A 20,841-nucleotide genomic window follows, 5' to 3' on the forward strand; every position below is an offset into this window, starting at 1 on the left:
AGAGAGAGAGAGAGAGAGAGAGAGAGAGAGAGAGTTAGAGAGAGAGAGAGAGTTAGAGAGACAGAGAGCTAGTTAGAGAGGGAAGGGGAGAACGTAATTATCATATTTAGACGTAGATAATCTGGGGCAATAAGTAGCTGTTATTAGAGCAACGAGAGCAAGAGGTCAGCCTGTGAGTAGTATGTCGTTTGGTTTATGGTTACATTGAGCTATGCAAGTTACTTATTATAATTCGCTGCTACTTTTTATTGACAGGTGTTCTGTGTGGCATTATCTTTCGTACATTGTTAAGAAGTTTTTTTTTTTTGGTTTTTAGTGCGTCTACTCCTTGTTCGGTGACCAATTTTGCCATATTAATTTAAACGAGACCTATCCACTTTCAGTACCTGTTACGGATCCTCGTAGCTAGCAGCTAATGCATTCTCGATAGTACGTTCATCGCATTAAAAAATCGATTTTTTTTTTTGTACTGCAACGTGTAGTAGTAAACTGTTGAAGCGACACTAACTATGACACTGAGGATTTTTTATTATCGACCTCATTTTCAACTATTTTTTGCCATGTGCAACGCATTGGAGAAGTTTTTAGAAAAGTAAGAAGCACAATCTTTGTCAATTTGTAATGGTTTGTTGTTTCTATAGAGATTAACCCTAAAGTTCGCTGTAATATCGGTGAGAGTGAGCGGAGCGGCGTAAAAAACGGCTTCATTCTCTCTTGAACGAAGCCGTTTTTTGAACTCTTGAGCTGGCTAAGAGACCGAAACAACAATTCGGGCTAATATTGGGGTTGAATTTTTCGAAGACAATTCATATTCTTTCAGCCATGCCTTGTAGCATTGTTTTCGCGGTTGTCTACGACGTTATGGAATATACATGCCCTATATGGATTGCAGTGAACTTTGTCCTTCCTATTACTAAAAATAGGCCGACTCGCTCAGTGCGCATTGAACATACAATTGACCTAATCATTCGTCCAGAATCTACCGGATGTCACTGTACACTGCTGTTTTCGATTACGACTTAGTTACTATACCATGAGCCTGGAATAGAAAAACACACGAAACGCTCATATTCTTCTATTAGTATTGCTGATACAATTTAACTGCCGGACTCTTATTATCTATGATTATCTCTTTTATTAGGTGTGTATACGTGCAATTAAGCTTTAATATACATATGATACATATAGTAATATATAGGGCGTATAGCACTATATTGGGAAGCTATCGCTAAGCCGAGCTGGTCATCGTTACTGACATGGAAACAAGCATTGGAGTGCTCGCCTAATTCCCCAACTTACCGATACTCCTAGTGATCCTAGGAGAAATTGTTTAAGTCGAGGAACCAGTTTTGGCTTTATAAACAGTCGATGAAGTTTTCTCTGATGGCTACTGACAACTGTTCCTCTTGCGTAGATCTTTCTCCCGCCATATCGACTATATAGATGAAGCTCGCTAACCCGTATCCAATTCGAGCTACTAATTAACTAGTGAGAAGAGAAACCAAATCGTGTGTGAGATGTTTCCTTCTGTGCGAATTTGGTGCGGCACATAATAGCTATTCTCACTGTAGAGCTATCGTTTTGAGATTATAACAGGAAGATGTTATCGGCTAGATATGGTAATGCACATATCGGTATCAGCGCATAGAGCTATGAGCACCTTAAGATAAGAAAACTTGTGTTATCTATCCGTGTGCTGGTTGTTTAGGTCAAGGCGGGTAAATCAGGTCAACAGAAATCAGTTGAATCCGACGATTGTCGGCCGACTTTCCCGTGAAAAGGCACTAGCGACGAGATGAATGAAAGTGAGCACGAACGATCAGACACGTTGAAAGAAGACACGCTCTGTCTTAGAATGCTCACTGAAATGCTCTAACGTTGTGCATTTTTTCGCTTTGGCATTTAAGAAATTCCCTAAGCTATTCGAGTACTAGTGCCCACGATATCTCACTGCTCATATCCATTCAGTCACGCAAAAAGAATTACTTAGAGAAATCATCTCATCTTCAGGAAATTTTTCATTGTACGACAATGCTAATGGTCTTAAAGGCAGCTCTGCAATATTTACAGAACAGGCATTTCTATAGGTTTTATTTAATTAACTGATAAGGCACTGGTGGGACAAAAAAACAAGCCTCTCAAGTTTAACTAAACGCCATGTTGTTTCATGAGAGAATTATCACGAAACAAAATTCTAAGAACAACCAAGTGCTCGTATTCATCGTCGGTCATGCTCCTGACAAACTACAAATTAGACAGCACCACCAAGGTGTCCATCGTGTTATCTGGCGATAGGAGGACGATAGTGGGCATTGGATACCTAGTCTAGTAACGATCCGGTGATCGTTGTACGTGACGCAGCGGACAGAACATAATAAAAACGTCGTTTCTTTTGGCATTGTAGTCCGACATTGATGTCATAATCGGCTGATCGTATCCGACGACGCCACCGATCCTACGGCTTACCGATAGCTATTATAGATGGCTCGCAGCGTTTGATCATTAACACTTGAATAGTCGTATGAAACTAATAGTAACAATGGTGATATGGATGAGGAACAGGGACGAGTTGTGGTAATAATCGTGTTGAAACTGTGTGTTGTACATTATGTAATAGCGAATGAAAGTTGCAATAGAAGGGAGAAAACATAAGGTAATGCTGAATTTAGCTTTAGCTATATTTATCATTGTTAACAGTGCAGAAATAACTATTGCTTTTGATTACTTGTGCTATTTTATTTCAACAACCGTGATTATAACATCTTCAAATATTGACAAGTAATAATACGACACAAATAACATAATACTGCTGGTAAAAATAAAACAGTCAAAATACTAGTCGTGTGTATTATAGGAATGGTGTATACCCATATTGTGAATTATTAAACAATGTTATGATTGTGACCCCTTTACCCCAAAAAATAAAGGTAATATGTTCTCTTGTTTTAACGATATTATCGTCCTTCTTCGAACGGTTACTGGTGGTCTATTTAAGGATCTGCAATGCATGTTTACGCTATCACCATAATAAATGGATGATGTGAAATGAAGCTCAGGAAACGTTGAATTTTGTCAAAAATGTAATAGAGTAATACGAGTGAGCGAGAAAATTCGTTTTTTTTAACAGAAATATAACTCGTACAACGCAACACTGCATACAACGAAACTGAGCGGTTACATCTAGTCTCTTATCGGTTCGTCGTAGGTGTATCGTACGAAATTTCACTGACTAGCATCATCCGATAAAGGTGATATCTGGAGTGGAAACTTTTAGGTGGCCTTATTGTGGAAAGGAAACTGCCGCTTTTTCTTTTCTACACACACACAATAGTTAAAGTCATCTTTCCCAAGTCATATCGTGTTGGGGTATAATTTGCAATAGGTTACAGGAACCATTCGCGGACTTGAATGCGCCAATACAGCCTTATCGGAAAAAAGGCCCTGATAGCTTTGAGGGTAGCCCCCTTTACAAACTCCGTATTTCTCTGTAAAGAATCAAATGCACATTAAGACAAGGAGGAAGAGCCCATATTTTATAGGACATCACATTTTGGTGATTTTATGGAAGTCTGGAACGATTTTTTAATTAAGTTGGCCAACTCTTAGGAAAGCTCGCTATACTTGATCTTTTTTGATCTACAAATGGTATTATCCAAAAATAGGAATCAAATAGAAGTTGACCCTTGCATATATAATCTAGTCGTTTCTAGTCATATATAATCTAGTCGTTCGTAATGACTAGTCGTTCTCTAGCTTGTATGGTATAATGGACGTCTTTTTTCATAGATTTTATCTTAGTCTCAATTGATAATATGAGTGTTATAATATCGGTTCATTTGAGCGTCGCGGAACATTTTTTGAATCGTGATAGTACGTTTGTAGGAACAGCTTTTCAAACGGAGTCTGACACTTTTTGTAACGAATAAAAATATCCAAGATGGTAAAATGAAGTCAAATAGATCTGTTAATTGAGCTCCAATTAGTTCCGCTCAAGATCAGATTTGTCAGTTTGCTCCCTTATATCGACCCCGACCCGTTCACATCTACTGATTCATGATAGATCCACGCTTAACTTTACGGCCTAAACCTAAAACGAGAGAGAAATATCCCACAAAACAAAAGTCGTTTAAGTCAGAAGCCGTATTTTCAAACAACTCCAATACATTTTGTATCTGATAGTGGACGGGTAGTTACGTATACAGCGAAAACTATGATGGGATAAACTGTGCATACTTAATTTACATTGAACAGAACAACGAAGTGTTGTGTCTAACATAATTCTGTCTACGTTTTTGGGTTTGCGGACCACGTCATAGGTGTAAACATCGTTCATATTTGTTCTTTAGAGGACTATTTGTCGTCGGTCTAAGCATGAATGTGATATGGGTGCATATAAAACGAATCTGTATAAATGAATTTTTCAGCTGGCAATGAATTAGCTGGCCTTTCGAAACTTATGAGGATATCTTCCGTTGGCCACATTATATGCGCCATGTCTCTAGGTAGAACTTGAAGCAACGGTTTCGGGTGTTATTGCTCATGATGGTGACATCTCGTGCAATTGGCAATAAGGACGTGAAGAAGTTTGTACTAAACGTTAATTTAAGCTAAAATAACATAGCGTTATTCAGTTAGCAAGATGTGTGCTTTCTTATATATGCATGTACATCATTCTAACAAAATATCCGGCTCGTCAATTATGTGAGTGAGTCTACGCTTCGCCTTTTCGCAGCCGCTATGGGTTTGTCACTAGATATTATGTATTGTTACGTTTAACACCTTTGTGGTCGGGCGAACTCGTATCAAAAACCATGTAACGCATGCGTACCTGTTAAGTTGCTTCCACGCTGTCAATGCTATTGCCGAACATAGAAAACGCCACTGAAAAATCCCATTCGTCACTGTTTACTTCAAAAACAAGGTGTGTATTTGCCGAACTCCCTCTAACACGATTACTAAGTCCTACAAATATTGGATGATTTTTCGAAGAATTTCAAGATTGAACGAACTCGTTAGTAAATTATAAACAATTTACTCACGACCGTGTTCAGTAGGATTTAAAGCATGCTGTTTTAAAGCACAGTCTTTAAATGTAGCTACTATTTAGCTCGCAGTACTGCTGTGTATTGCAAATCGTTGACCAGAAACCTAGTTACCTTGGCGACGACTATCTTTGCTTGTACGTTCCCGACCATCGTATCCCCTTATGGCTGGCAGCATAATGAAGGAAACATCAATTTTCGTTTTTTCTAACCTACAGCTGTTAGGGAAATCATGTTACTGTTTCGTGTATAGCGTTGTATGGATAGTTTTAAGGAACGATAAGATATCGACCAATACGTACACCAAACGGTTTGGGTTATTAGGTCGAAAGCGAGTTTTGGCACCGCAGGTTTAGCTCGTAAGATCGCTTGATCTCAAATGTTTAGCTTCTTCGAGACAATATAAAAACTATACGTGACAGTTCTGCGTGGGCTCCAAATTGAACAGTTGGATCGTCATGCACACCAATCGTTTTTAATGATTTTCAACAGCGACTGCTGCTATGACCGCCACTCCGACACTTCTTCGATGAGTGCTATGAAAGATCTACGAGACGCTGCTATGATTAAGCCAAGTTACATGGAGAAGTCAGCTATTTTGGGCTTTCTCCATGCAGGTCAAACGAATCAGTGCTTGTGAGGCTATCTGCTCTCGAGAACTTCGTGGCCTCGGTCTGTACCTTACTTATTTGGAGACCATGCACTCCTAGTGCTTGTCGTGGATGGAATCTATCCCTGCAGTCTGACGAATCGTCTTCCAGCGCCATTGCTTGGTCTGTGCCGCTGAATTAATGATAACAACTGAGAATTACGTCTCGAGCAGCAACTGTTGTCGCTATAGAATATCGTACACGAGAGGCCATTACAGGGAACAGATGCGATAGAGCCTTAGAAAGGAACAAGTATGCCACCATGTGGGCAAAAGTAAAACCACGCTACTGCATTGGTCCACTCATACGATGCTTAGTTTGACGCGTATGGGTCCGACTGCGATCAAACCAGAATTAATACTAGACCGACTGCTGCAATATTGGTTTTTTCTACTTTTTGAAAACTCTTGTGGAAGCATGATTTACATGCGTTTTATTATCTTCAAAGGAAATGTTGGGATACGACGAGAGAATTGGTTTTAATGATTGTTCGCTTTATTGATTTCATCAAGCTGACCCGGAGGAGGGACGATACAAGGGTACTTCTTTTTACGACTAACATCTATATGGCATGGCATGACTTTGTTCGGTCTCCTGCAATTTTCCTTATCTCTGAATATGATGAACTCTGGATCTTCATTCAATAGCGCACTCATTACATTTAGCTTTCATTGCCACCAGCCCATCTAATGGTATGGCAAAACAAAAGAATATCCATTCGGTTTGGTATAAACTACCGTCTCGAGCAGTGGCGCGGCGAACATGGTAACAGCACCTAATGCACGATATTGATTCCGTGTAACCGTAAACAGTAATTCCGTAAACAACGCGATAAACTGATAAGAAAATTAGTATGAATATGTATAACACATATAGATGGCACACAGGGATTGTTTCGGCGAGGAAGGGGTATTAATTCGCTATCTAACGAGCAAGAAAAAAGCGATGATTGACGAAAAGAGGAAGAAGCCACTTTTGTGGTCGCTAACGTCGGCTCAATTCCAGCTACTATCTCAGCGATATTTCGTGCCTTATCGACGCGTCAGTTTACATCAACGACACGCTGTGAGGCTATAACGTGCATTGGGTTTCTACAGACATTCCCGGGTAATTTCTTAATTAGCTGTTACTAAAAAGAGCTGAAAAAATTTAGAACAGCCATCTAGTGTGTTACTTTTCATAACGACCTTAGAACGCGTGTCTCATAAGATTAACTATGATATATAGAAAACAGCATTTGCGCAAAGCAACGAAGTTGAAGACGGTTCGTGCTTCTACGTTCGACCATAGTGAGTGTACAACAAATACTGATGGGCGTCTCCAATAGATTGAGTAGTACATCTGCCTGTGTAGTCCTAGTGGTGCTGGCGTTTGGTTCATTTGGACCATGTAACGCTCACATAACCTACATGGAGCCCAGGAACCCGCTTAAGGTAAGATCGTGTAATTCTGATTGAAGTAAGACCACAGATGCTTTTTCTTCGATGTACGCTGAAATGCGTATATAATCAACTGAGCAAAGTGGAAGACAATTCCATCAGATAAAATGGATGCTCTTCGAGGTCTAATGACGGTAAGGTATCAATTTTTTATTCTCGGCAGCCAAGATTCATTGTATCTACATTCCATAGAAAAATTTTTAAAAATAGTTTGGAAGCATTTTTATAGCTGAAGTGCATATGAGTGGTTATATGTTGAGGTACATATATTGAACAGTGTCATAAAGTGCATAGGGAGATGACAGTTTTTTTTCATAGAAAAATTGATATAACTTAGATGAAACTCTCTCAGTTAAACACCTAAATGAATGCACTTGGACCAATCTAAGCCATTGAATCTATGAAGATTTAGGAACATTAGAAGATGCTCGGCTGCTCTTCGTTTAACCGAAGATAAAGATGATGGCATTTACTCTGTAAAAAGGCGAATTTAGTACCGTAAATAATTTAGTTATTATAATTTAGTTCTAATCGAATAATTAGATTTTAATATTTGCATTACAATATCCTCGTGTAGGATTGCACCGAATGTTTATTAAAGAAATAAAATTGTGTCAGTCCAGAGAGTGACATGGCCCACAGGTAAGCCTAGCACAGGTATGTGCAACGGGAAAATTCTCTGCAGATAAATTGATTCTGCCTATCAAAATAGAATACTAAGGGCCTGTGAAAGACACTTTAGTTGGCTCTTGGGTACGCCTGGATCTGTACGCGTGTAATCTAATTGCTTATAAATAATGAGAGGGGAAATCCTGCTCTGGTTTATGCCTCATCAACAGAACAGTCCGTTGACTGTTCCTGACCGTCCTGGTACGTTGACAGTACCAGGAAGGCCTCGAAGCAATGTTTTATGATCGTATGCTGCTGCGGCGTAAAAGTTACTACTTAGAAGGAACCAGCTTTTTCAACTTAAAACAGTTGTAGAAGGCCTGCGAAAATGCTCGAAAGAAAATCCAATGTTTATTCCCATACATTTCGTTTGCCTGCTATAGTGTAGCTATTATAGACCTAAAACAATGTGCAATTTGATTTTCTGTTGTTTCAACAACCCGAAAAAATCGTCTACGAAGTGAAAATTGGAGGGTTGTTTTTTTACTTTAGCTCACTTTCGGCAAAGTTCAGCGTGCTCAAATTAGAATAATTGAAACTTTGACACATGCAGGGGCATAGTAATTCCCGCATAGTAATTAGAGATGTGTTAACAGCTTACGACCGTTTCCTCTAGTCCGTTGAGGTTTTCGTTGGTCATGAACTTGGGGACGACCGAAATAAGGCAGTTCTTTTAACTTCATAAAGAAGCCTGTTCGTATTTTACTTGACTTAATTTAAATTAACTCTACCACTTTTGTAGTTTTGAGAAACTTTCAAGTGATTTTGTTTGCTGTGTAATCGTGATATTTTCGGGAACAAACGTAGCTATGTTAATAATTCTTCAAGTTCTCGAAATTTTTTTTACTACTGCAGCAGTCAATTAAGTAGGAGCACGTTTTTCTATGCCTCCGAATAGTACAATTAAAAATAAAGAATATTTTTGCAGGATCGTTTTTACTTAACTGCGACACTTGGCTCGTTTTTAACACGCTTTCGTATCTGATGTACATCGTCGCATCACAAGAGACTGGCTGATATTGATTCCTGGCATGTGATTTTGTTATAACAAACTAGCTGAAACTGACTCATGGCTAATGGGAAAAGGCATAAGGCCATACATTTTAGGTTTGACAACCCTCAGCGTGAATACCTTCAATGATCTGCGTATAAGAGATGTCGATTCAGTAGTAATTGAGATGATGCTGAAATTTTAAAATGAGTAATTTAATTGCACCCAGATAAAGAGGATCTAAAACTTGGTATACTTCAAAATGTTGTAATTTTATTTTTACATTTTAATTATTTTGAATGATTTTCCTTTACGATCCTATTTTAGGGTTCACCGCCTCCACCAGGTTCACCTTGGCCGATGCCCCAGTCCTACGCGGCGAGTCCGAATCTTTATGAGCTTCGGCCTGATTCTTTTCATTTCAACAGTAACATAGACGACTGCGACATTATTAGTAAGGTTAGGAGTATAACTGATATCTACAAATAGTGTTGCATTTCAATTTAATTAGCAGTTATGAGAAGCGTATAGTTTAAATAACTTCATTCTATGTAAAATTAAATTTTCTTTCAGTTGTGGTAAAAACAACTAGAGTATTTCATATTTAATGTTTAACATTTTTTTTTTTTTTTTTTTTATTTGTGGAAAAGCTCGAAATGTCCGTAAGATAGTTTGGGAACAAAGAAAATACGCATATCCGTTTTCAAGTCGTCTACGGAACTTTCCACTTACGTATCATGCAATAATTCGCTTTATTCTTCAGGCCTTTGTTCGCTATCGAAAACTGATCTTTATTCAGGAGTCAGTACCAAGTCCGTCATGTCATCCCCGTCTACGGAGTCTAAACGTAGATCTGACGGAAAAAGCCGACTGTACATACCCACAACATGGCATGGATGAATCATGTAAGAAAAGTGAAATTGAAAAATCGGTTGTTTCACACAACATACATCTGTTTATCCTTCTAAAAAACTTGTTTTGACATCTTTGAACAAACAGACGCATTAACAATTGACTCGAAGCTTCGTCAAGCGACTCTACGATCGAACAGCCCGTGGGGAGTTCTCCGGGGTCTCGAGACCTTCTCGCAGCTCGTATACATCGATGAAAATACCAATCACGTAAGGAGATGGAACAGTTTCCATTTAGTAGTAATTGCTTTTTCATTAACAAACACACTGACGACCGACGCGAAGACCTGTTTTCCGACTGAAAAACCGTGTATTTTGTCTTAACCTGCAATTAGAAACAAACGCCTATTGTCGCAAGCGTTTTTCATGGCAAGTCCCCCTATGCTACTACGAGGTACTGATAGCTAAATCAAGGTTGCATATTATTCCAAACATTCGATTCGTATTTAAACTTAATATGCAATTATTATCGAGCACATACAATGTTTGGATTTGTCGTTCGGCAACGACTTATCTAACGCCACTGTCGTCGATTTTTTACGTTTTTGTTACCCGCGTTTGGCTACCTAGTACTTTATAAATGAATCGAGTGTGTGGGATTGGCCACGCTTCGGCTTCCGTGGAATTCACCTCGACACCGCCAGACATTTTTTGCCGATGAAGACCCTTAAGCGGAACTTGGTAAGTACCACAAGTTGACACGTTCTAAAATATAGGTTCGATTATCTAAGTCCGTGTTCCCTATGCTACCAGCACTGAAAGTTAGCAAACTATACTATTAAACTTAAACAATAATAATAATACGATTGCGACGTTACGTTGGAATATTTTCTAGAAATACCGAAAAAAAAAACGAATTTCGATTACTTGTTTACAGGTTTTGCCGAAGCTTCAATCTAACGATATGTTGATAACATAAATTACTGGTAGGCTTGGAGAGATATATAACTAATTTATACCTTTTTTTAATTGCAGGAAGCTATGTCGTACAATAAATTTAATGTTTTCCATTGGCACATAGTTGACGATCAATCGTGGCCTTACCAAATGAAAGTGTTCCCCAATCTGACAAATTCTGCATATCATCCAAAGCTTATCTATAGTCAGGAAAACGTTCAGGTGCGTTGGGAATAAATGATATACGAGGCCACTGATATAAAAGTTAATTAATTATACGAAGGACGAATCAGTAACTGCATGTTTTTTTGTTAGCTAACCAAGTGCATCCAAAAAGAGGGAGCTTAAAAGTATGCATGAAAGGTTTTCGATTTATATATAAATCTATGTAAATATATATTTATACGTATATAAATATATTCCTCTTGTAGGAGATCATTGAGTTTGCCAGAGAACGTGGTATTCGCGTTATTCCTGAGGTTGACACACCAGGGCATTCACAGGCTCTTGGAAAAGTATTCCCTGGTAGGTTTTTCGTCAAGGCTCTATAGGTACTTCTATAAAGAAGTAAATAAATAAAATCTATAAAGATTTTGCAGATGAGTTGTAGTAGATACTACTGATTGTCTAGTAAATTCACTCCTCATCTTAAGCACTTTTGAATTTCGGTTCTTTTTCATTTGGCAGATATCCTTACCGCGTGTTACAACCCGAATGGCCGGGAAGGATCTCGATACCCTCATTTTTCTGCGCACGAAATACTTGACCCAACACAAGATAATACCTATAACGTTGTGAAGAAAATTCTTCAAGAGGTAAATGCGACCTTCCCCGATAATTATATGCATCTGGGCATGGATGAAGTCTACTATGACTGTTGGTAAGTCGTTCCCAGTTACGTATAGAGGTGTCAAGATCCCGTACGGCTTCATTATAATTGAAACGCTGAAAATAATCGAGTGATTTCACTAACTTGTAACGCGCTTGAGAAATTTGCTTTTAGAAAACTAAAATATTTGGTAGATCTTTACATATGGCGTTTTGTTTGTTTGCCTGTTAATATTGTGTCGCTTAAAACAGCAAAGGTCCGGACTGGGAATGCCAGCCAACTGTGTGACATAGACACTCAAACCTTTCATCAAAATTTAAAGTAATATATAGCAGATGTTAGGGTTTGAGAGGTGTTCCAAACTGCGTGTCTTTACGAGTACATTTAAAAGGACGTTAATGCATACTAGTGGTGCAGGAGCCAATTCAACGATCAAGCGTCGTGTTAAATATTAGTTGGTGTGCTTACAGGCAGTCGAACCCAGAAATAGGTAAATTCATGAAAGCGCACAACATGACTTCAGCATCCCGACTGGAGCAGTTCTATGTAAAAAGAACTTTGGACAACGTAAAGGCTTTTGGGGCAAAGTGCATGATCTGGCAAGACCCACTTGATAATAATGTCAGGGTAGGTAAGAGTCCCATTTCCCTCAACATAATCCTCAATACTGTAGCACGGGGAAAGGCGAGCTATCTGTTTAGAGAAACAAATATGATTGCATAATATTTCGACATGCGTATCGGAATAGTTGATACCATTCACGGGAAGTTTTTGCTAAGCTGGGAAGTGATTGAAGTGAATTGATTTTGCAAAGCAATTGTTGGTAAAATCCTGTGTTTCTATGTAATGACGCCTATTACAGCCCGCGCCGGACACAATCATTGAAGTTTGGCGCAGTACCAATGGAACTTGGAGACGTAATTTAGAGCAGGCAGTAAGACACGGTTATCAAGTCGTGCTGTCCGCTCCGTGGTACCTAAATTATATCCAGTATGGCGCAGACTGGGTGAAGGTAATAAATGCATCATTCATTACCAATAGCTAGCATGAAGAACAGTGCCCTCACGCCGGCTTCCGGCGTTTTGACTTATTTGTGATAAATAATACATTATACATTGTGTCGTTTTTTGAGTGTATTTATACTACTATCGATGAACGTAGACCGAATTACACAACTATATATTTAAACGTGGATGAATCAATTCCAGGAATAGAAGTAAGCTCAAATTCTTCGTTCAACTGTAAAGGTCACCTCAGCGCTCTGCGGAGGGGTTTACCTTGAATATGTTCTACTTTTCTGCCTCATATGCTTTCGAAGAATCTTCGGTGTCATTTCGAAAATTTCCTACACGAAACCCTTTTCGTGATAGTGCAGCGGTGACGTGTTCGCCGACTAAATATAGGAGTACGTAGTGTTATAGGTTTGAAGCCAGATACAACATACGGATATTTAAACCCTACCGTTTAAACTAATGCTTAACAGCAACAAACGTACAAAAAGATTTACAAAACAGGCAGGCATGCATAACGTTGTCAAGTTCTTCAAGCTGTGTATTGGAGGCTTTTTACTGAGGGTTGATTTCGGCAATTAGAGGCAACGTCGATAACGTACGCATAGATTTGTTTCAATTCATAAGCTGTACGCAGACTAAATTCTTTTCAGAAGCAAGAAAAAAGTAGAAACTCGTACTGGCTAAATATTGGTCTTCAGGCGTACACTTTTTCCTGGCTTGAAATGAAAGGAAGATGAAGGGTTTTAGTAATTAGAATTTTCAACCGGCCACTACTTTTCCAAAGGCGCTTTTGACGATAGAAGACTCGAAAGGCTTTCCGTATATTGCTTGACACCAACTAGAAATTCGTGGAGTTTTTTGGTCCGCCTCCGATTTTCCGACATTTCTCTGCTGACGTCTTTTTAGTACTACACGGTAAACCCTACGGATTTCAAGGCGACGGACGAGGAGAAAAAACTTGTCATTGGCGGCGAAGCCTGCATGTGGGGCGAATTTGTGGACGCAACAAACGTCATTTCTAGATACTGGTTAGTGCCTCCGAAAATTTCATTGACATGTGATGTCTAACGCTTTATAATTTAGTTGTATTTCAACTCTGTGGATTATTATTCATAAATCGAACCCATTCGGTTCTGCAGACATCCCTAAATAAATTGCTAGCCCGTTACACAATCTTGAATACAGTTAGAACCGATCCCAGTGAGAACGTAGTATAAATAAATATATGCATAGTTTCAAATAAGCATACAATTTTATAAAAAACGTGCATCCATTAGGTTCTATCTAGATTAATAGGTCACTGTAAGAACACCGCTTATAAACGGCACAATTAAGTTTTCGCCAGGTTTTTAATACATTGCATGTAACGTATGCACGTCTCGGGTAATTAAACGATAGATCTCGTTAATATAGACATTCCTTTAGGAAACTGGGCATGCTAATAAGGTATTATCGGGCTATGGTTGATAAGGTTATCAGTCGATCCTCTAGCAGACGACTACTAGCTCGATAATTCGTGCTGTTTTTTACCGAAAGGCCCCGCGCGTCGTCGGTGGCGGAGCGTCTCTGGTCAGCGTCTTATGTGAACGATCCAGAAGAGGCTAAATGGAGACTTGACGAGCAACGCTGCAGGTACACACCATTCAGAGATCGTAGGATCCTTTAGTGTATATATATATATATATATATATATATATATACTTACCCAATGAGCCAACCCTCACCCTAAATTCGAAGCAGTAAGTAGGTATTACAGTAAAAACATAATGGACGGTTTGAGTTACAGAATGATTCGTCGGGGAATCCCTGCTGAGCCGATTATGAACGGATACTGCGGATCATACGACTGGGATATGTAATCTAAAGGAATCTTTTTTGGTTAAAATGGTCTGCTAATGAAAAGATATGCCGAAACATACAAATCCAGTATCAGCGTGCTGTGCTTAACGTCACGCGCTCAGTTTACATCTTCTCTATTAATAACGAATTACCTTGGTCTCTAAATGACTTCTGCTAAGTTTCTGATGATAAAAAAAGACGAAAGAAAAAAAAAAGATGAAAAAAAGAATGATAAAAACAAAATTTATGATAGAAAAAAAGCAGGCCTGCATTAAGTATTTGCTTACAGCTTGGGTCCATAGGGTGTACAGATTATTAAAACAGTGACAATATTAGTAAGCTGCAGTACTTTTTGTCAACAATACGTCCAAGTTTTTTTTTTTTTTTTTTTATAAAAACACGTTAAACTGATACGTAACCAATTTCATTCGTTTACAGAGTTGTAAAACGCTTTTTAGCCAGCTCGAACATTGCCATCTGCCTGAAGCGGTGTATAAAACGGCGTATATTGTTAATATGTCTGATCCGCGCGAATCTGTTCTCTAAATGACTCCTGCGTTCTAGTGGTCCCAACAATATATCTTCTTGTATTTTATACGGCTAGTTATCTGCATCTCTACCCGTTAGACAAAAAAGTGACTGAATGCCCATACAATTACGATTATGTTAATCACGGTATGCAGTGAAGATATTAAATAATATCACATAATGGATTCTATTACAGTTGTCAATCGGCAGTTACGATAAGAATAGTAACTAGGCTTGCAGAGACGCAAGCATCAGATATACTGACTGGGTGAATTCATCAAAAGTCAACTTACCTTCACTTGTTAATTCAGCCGAAAAACTGAACCGAAAAACTTCTTTTGGACAAATCGTTGTACTTTGCACGATTGCACGGAAGATTCACAGACCATGCAGACGCATAGATTACGCGTCAGCATGTACCTTCATAGCGTTTCAACAGCAATTGACATGTTGACAGCTTCCTCAAGTTATATTTATGTTAATTGATATTTGGGTAAACTTACTACCTATGACAAGCAGCCGATTCGTATTGGAAAAAACACATTGCCTAACTGCAACTTAGCAAAGCCTTTATTTGTTTGTTATCTCAATTATTTATATCTAATATTCAATTCAGTATTTATCAATATCGATGATATTCGGTTCAACTGCTTTTATTAGAGAGAGGCTGTAAACTAGCCGCGTTAATTATAAGCATCTTTATTTGCGTTGGGAACGTTTCATCTTTAACAAAACGCACAAAATTACAAGGACGGTTTCGAAGTTTAATACTTTGGGGCCATTGACTGAGGATACTTTTACCCCCCATCACACGCTTCACTCTCCCAACGTGTACGCTCATTTTGTATGGGCTCATTGTGTATGCCTGTTTGTCATCATCAGCATTATTATCCTAATTGTCCTTTTGTTTTTTTCGACTTTGCCTATTCTTTTCATAGGACTCTGCTTATTGACGAGGTTAATGAAGGCAGGAGTTGGAAAAGGATTAAATGTGTAAATCGTTGTCTCATATTAGCTTCACTAGTCATCATGTTTTTTTTTTCTTTATTACAATTTCATCGTATGTTTATAGACTTATATATATATATATATATAAATGTGCAATTTCCCTTTTTGTTGAAGCTTTTATCAATAGCGACTGCGGATACTACTATTGATAAGTATCATGTTGGGTGTCATATCATGTTTTCCGAGAACAGCGGCTGTACATACGTTTCGCTCAGACGACTATTGTTGATCATCAGCCGTTCTATTTCCCGGCGTTCATTTTCGGTAGTGCGCGCCGTATATTGTTCACTAGTAATGTACTGCGTCGTTTACATTTACGAATATGTACTTCAGATGCTTTCTAAGATTTCGTCCATCAAAGCCCGACCTAGCTATTAATATGCGACAACATTGATAGTTCGAAAATGGGCAGTACTAAATAGGGTCCTTTTTTACGCGGCGCTCCTGATGCCCCCGAAGGAACCTGAGACCAAATCCAACAGTCCAGGATATATGACGCCATTTTTACCCAAAGACGACTATTTGCAGAGTGTTAGTTGGATTCACATTCCTTTCGGGGAAATATTTCACTCAGAATGATGCTAAGAGAATATTAGTCGTCACCAGCAAACCGGTGCAGCACCCAGTTGATCACCTTACGTAGAAAAACCGTACGTTTCCTCTAATTCAATGGAGATTGTAATGAGTGACCCCACCAGTTGCTCATTAGTAAGTAAAGTAATATGAAATAAACCGCACCTCTCTGTTTGTTGTGTCTTAAATAGATGCGTTCGTGATTTCATCAAGTAACGTTCCATTTCTAACTACTATCTGGTACTTTAAGTAGCCGATATTTTTAGTCAGGATTCTGACTACTCTAACTATAACCGCTGTCAGTATAATACATTGCCGGAAGCCACTGTTTACTGCTTGCTATATATCTGTGTACATCGTCGTAACCCTAAATTAGATATTAGCTGATTTTATAGATCTTATTTACGAGACGATGCCTAATAGAAAAAAAATTGTCTAGGGTTAACATATTATGGAGGGTTTATTATATGCTTAAGAAACGTTCATCATGGCTGGATGCATAGCTCCACTGCTTCTCGTACGCTCATCGCTAGAACCTTGGAGAACACCGTTCATATATATATATGACGGATCTCTACCCGGTAAAACTAACCAACCTGTTTGCCTTCTATGTATGAATCGAGACAAGCTGTCTATTGATATCAGTCCAGCCTTACTTCTGCTATAGAAATCGCACAAGCGCGACAAACGTTGTTTTCGAGGACGAAGAGAGAGAGAGAGAGAGAGAGAACTGATTGTGTCGCCTCTGATGAAGCACAGACAGAAGTACACAGTTCTTACTAGAACATTATGCGGCAGCTAAGCCGGGTCGACAAATCTAATGGCACATTTACTTGTACATAGTTTACTTTTATGCAGGGTATTTTATGTGTGCGCAGGTACGCCCCCTATAAACAATAAGCTTATTCTGTTCAGAAAAAAACATCGCTACGAATTGCATTAATTCGGCTCCGTCCACAGACTTAGTTGTTGTATTGTTTTTTTTATTATATAAGTTCACAGTCTGTTAGACGATATGTATATATATATATATATATATATATATATATACACAACACCTAAATTGGAACCTTTTCTCTGAGACTGCGTCTAAATAAAACATTTTGTATATATGTGTATCTCTCATTTTTAAAATACTTCTTCTTCAGTCTGCAAGTATCTCAAGCGATAACGGCTGCTGTAAACTCGTTAAGGTATTGCTCGAAAACGCTACATACAGAAAATTTCAATAAAGACAAAAAGGCTTTACAAATTTGGAAGAAAAGAATTGCAGATAGCTTAATATAGGAAGAACTGATAGTCGATATTTTCCTCTTTGGAACAGTCATTAATTTCCATATCTCAGTGTATCAAAGATGTTCACAATCTAGACTCTAGGAAATCTGGAAGAAAACTTTGCTCTTGGTGGGTCTTCGTCCCATACAAATATCCTCGATAATGGTTCATTTTCGCTTAAATTGCGGGACTGACGCATTGTTTTCCACCAGGTTTATTATTTTCGCCTAGCAGAAGCAAACTTACGTACCAAGGTACCAGGAGTAGCGGGCGAACGCACACCCCTTACGACAACACCCCGCTAAAATATGTTCCAATTTAGATGCCGTACCTTATATATATATATATATATATATAGAGGTAGGTGATGGGCTATCTTATTACTTACTATCTATGCGAACAGCAGTATTTTTAAGGAATAACCCGTTACTGTATATAGATGGATTAAATGTGCTAAGTATCATAAATAGATTGTATATTTGACGTAACGTTATTTTTGTCGGTGTTGCCTTTTACTTATGTTATTTGTGTTCAACATTAGTCCTTTTCAAAGGAAGTGCCGCGCTCTATTTCGCAGACTTCGTCGACCGGCGTTTGGGAATTACATTTATTCCCTTGCATGTCCAATGTGGCAGATTATAGTACGTAAAAATTGTAACATTTCAACGGCTTTTCAGAGTCTACATTCGCTCGTAATCATAATTATACAAGCCGTCACATTATCCGTCGATGTATTTCATAGACATAGATACATCTACTCACTGTCGTCTTTGACTACAGATTCTGGTGCTATGACAACACCGTTCTACACCTCCAAAACTGACGCCATATTCCATTGGGCTTACACATCTTCACTGTTGTGATACAATAGTAAACATAAACTATTTGGAATTGGGATTGCTCTATACACAGATATACCTTTTCGTTATAAATGCGCCTTGGAATGTCCTATTTTACAGTACACGACTCTTATGACGTGCCCTTTTTTAATCATAATCCTACACAGTAGTTCAGCTACAAGCACTCGCTTAGCCGACAACGTGAGAAGCCCGTACCGTATACACGAGAGCACGAGTATTTCAAAGATGTTCCTGACCAGAGTTGGACAAGAAACGCGCGCCATACCGTCTACCAGATCATCTAATTACCTGGCAACCGCGATTTTCGTCACTGCCGTAACCGTTACGTAATCAGTGAGTCTTTGCCTTACTACGCAAATGTTGTACTCAGGATGGAATTATGTGCTCGCACTGCTATTGAATATACTTCGTCGTTCTTTTATTATTAGAAGCATAGCTATCCGTTTATAGGGACACCAATTTCTGAGTGATATGAATATGATGATATCGCCATTGCACACTTAAGCGTTATTGCGATAATACACTGTTTTGGCGGTATATACAAACGATAAGGGTCTAAACATTTCGATATCGTTGCGTAACTGTCGCGCTATTTGTCCTAATTTATAGTATTCACTTTTTGCGTTTCCCTCTTTTACGGCATTCTATTCTAATATGACTATTTTACGTATTTTTTTTTTTTTATTTACCATTAAGAGCGAACTCGCCTCGACTGTGGACTAGAGAATCACGTGAGGTTCAGTGGATATAGAGTTTACATATCTGCTATGTCTATAACCAGCTTCAAGCCTAGATTGCCCAGTTGATAACAGTAAATAGCGTAGTCCACAGATGGCTATTGCAAGCTTGATCTCAGTTCGCTATCCGTCAACTAGAACAAGAATAATGTCCTAATTCTAGTGAACGTCTATGTAGGCCACAGTATTTACCTATCTTTCAATCATGCTACGGGTCCGGTTTAATGTGGTTTTTGTTAATTATTTAACGTTTGTCTAGCACTGTACTTGCATGTAAACGAAAAGCTAACATACACTATACCTATTCGTTAAAAATATCTTCGTTAGGAAGGCGATAAGTTGGGTTCAGTTAAATGGGGTAGCCTGCGGCGAGCGGTTCGACTCGAATCTCATTATCGAAACATGGGCGTCAACATAGCCTTCGCTGTCTTCACCCAGCTGATAATCTACTCTAGATATCTAGCTAAACACCTTTTTCGCCCCGCGTACGGACGTACCTACCTAGCTATAGGTGTGGTAAATCCAGGCCACTGTGGTTTGCGAATGATTCTATAGCTAAAAACTGTGAAATGTAGAACATTGTATATCGTTGCATCTGCACAATCGCTCTCTGTCCGACGCGGACAAGAACGAAAAAGCAAAACAAAAAACATCAAAATCACTGGCCTGCACATACTTCGTAAAAAAGATTTCGATAGCCAGAAGGAATTCTGAGTGAGTTACTTCACGGATATACACATACACACCCATGCAAAATTGACACCTTTGAAGAACAGGAAGTACTTATAATGAATATAGCAGGGAAATCATAGCAAGCTGTCCTGTCACATGGTGAACTAATACGTTAATCAGTGGTACATACAACTGTTGATTTTGTCGTGTGGTACATTTGAAAAGGGCCTCATCATAGAAAAATAATCACCTGTACGACACCTTGATACTATGTTTCGCATTCTTGTTGCACGATCAATTATTAATAGAAATATAGGAAAAGACGAACTCCTAGCTAGCAGACGAAATTTCTTAAAGATAACATCAACTAACCATGTATATAGCAACGTTATTGTGCACAAGTAAATAATAATGATGAAGGTACTTTGCAACGCTTTATCAGCTCTATATCTGTATATGGTCATTCATGCGATCGTGGTAACAATGGTCACAGCACCAACAAGAATACAGTGAGCAAGTCTATATGTCAAATGGACAACCATCAGATTAATGAAACAATTCAAAATACGTCTTCGTCTAACTATCTAGCGGCTTTATCAACGTATTTGTCAGTGCAGCAAACATTTCATGACCGTCACCTCAAGCGACAACCTGCTATATTCAACGTGTTCGCTATATACCTACGAAATTTTACATACTGCCCCTACCACATAATAATTTCATTCGTTTAGGCGAAGACTGCCCAGAAACGGATGCATATATTGCCCCAAATAGACTTCGTGTTCACATGTAGCTTGTCTCAAGCCATTTCTAAAGAGTACTCACTTTGGGCAGAAGACTTCACTTAAACGTCCGCCATGCGTAGCCACACTGTCGGAAACGAGTTGAAGATGTCCGGCTTTCTAATA

General features: G+C 38.7%; 1 protein-coding gene across 2 annotated transcripts; it reads left to right on the forward strand.

The window, feature by feature from the left end:
• Window positions 1–7,021: 7,021 nt before the first annotated feature.
• On the forward strand, window positions 7,022–17,501 carry LOC111272378 (beta-hexosaminidase subunit beta). 2 transcript variants are annotated; one of them, XM_022853811.2, is made up of 14 exons: window positions 7,043–7,125; window positions 9,119–9,250; window positions 9,555–9,696; window positions 9,791–9,912; window positions 10,273–10,383; window positions 10,678–10,821; window positions 11,031–11,124; window positions 11,287–11,479; window positions 11,899–12,055; window positions 12,291–12,440; window positions 13,348–13,469; window positions 13,978–14,073; window positions 14,228–14,296; window positions 14,719–17,501. In XM_022853811.2, the coding sequence occupies exons 1-14, from the start codon at window positions 7,102–7,104 to the stop codon at window positions 14,828–14,830; spliced, it is 1,668 nt and encodes a 555-aa protein (XP_022709546.1). In that variant the 5' UTR covers window positions 7,043–7,101; the 3' UTR covers window positions 14,831–17,501. The 2 variants fall into 2 exon arrangements, with proteins under 2 accessions (XP_086829375.1, XP_022709546.1); XM_086973249.1 differs by lacking the exons at window positions 13,348–13,469; window positions 13,978–14,073; window positions 14,228–14,296; window positions 14,719–17,501 and adding an exon at window positions 12,637–12,832 and having other exon boundaries at window positions 7,022–7,125.
• Window positions 17,502–20,841: the final 3,340 nt, after the last annotated feature.

Source organism: Varroa jacobsoni, unplaced genomic scaffold (genome assembly GCF_002532875.2).
Source record: "Varroa jacobsoni isolate VJ856 unplaced genomic scaffold, vjacob_1.0 contig02110, whole genome shotgun sequence".
NCBI lineage: Eukaryota > Metazoa > Arthropoda > Arachnida > Mesostigmata > Varroidae > Varroa > Varroa jacobsoni.

Bases quoted from the DNA above. Each gene is read 5' to 3' on its own strand.
- LOC111272378 (XM_022853811.2), top strand. From the start codon at position 7,102: ATGGAGCCCAGGAACCCGCTTAAG. The intron at 10,384-10,677 runs GTAAGTACCACA...TTTTAATTGCAG, and splicing joins AGACCCTTAAGCGGAACTTG to GAAGCTATGTCGTACAATAA. The intron at 14,297-14,718 runs GTAATCTAAAGG...ATTCGTTTACAG, and splicing joins GGATCATACGACTGGGATAT to AGTTGTAAAACGCTTTTTAG.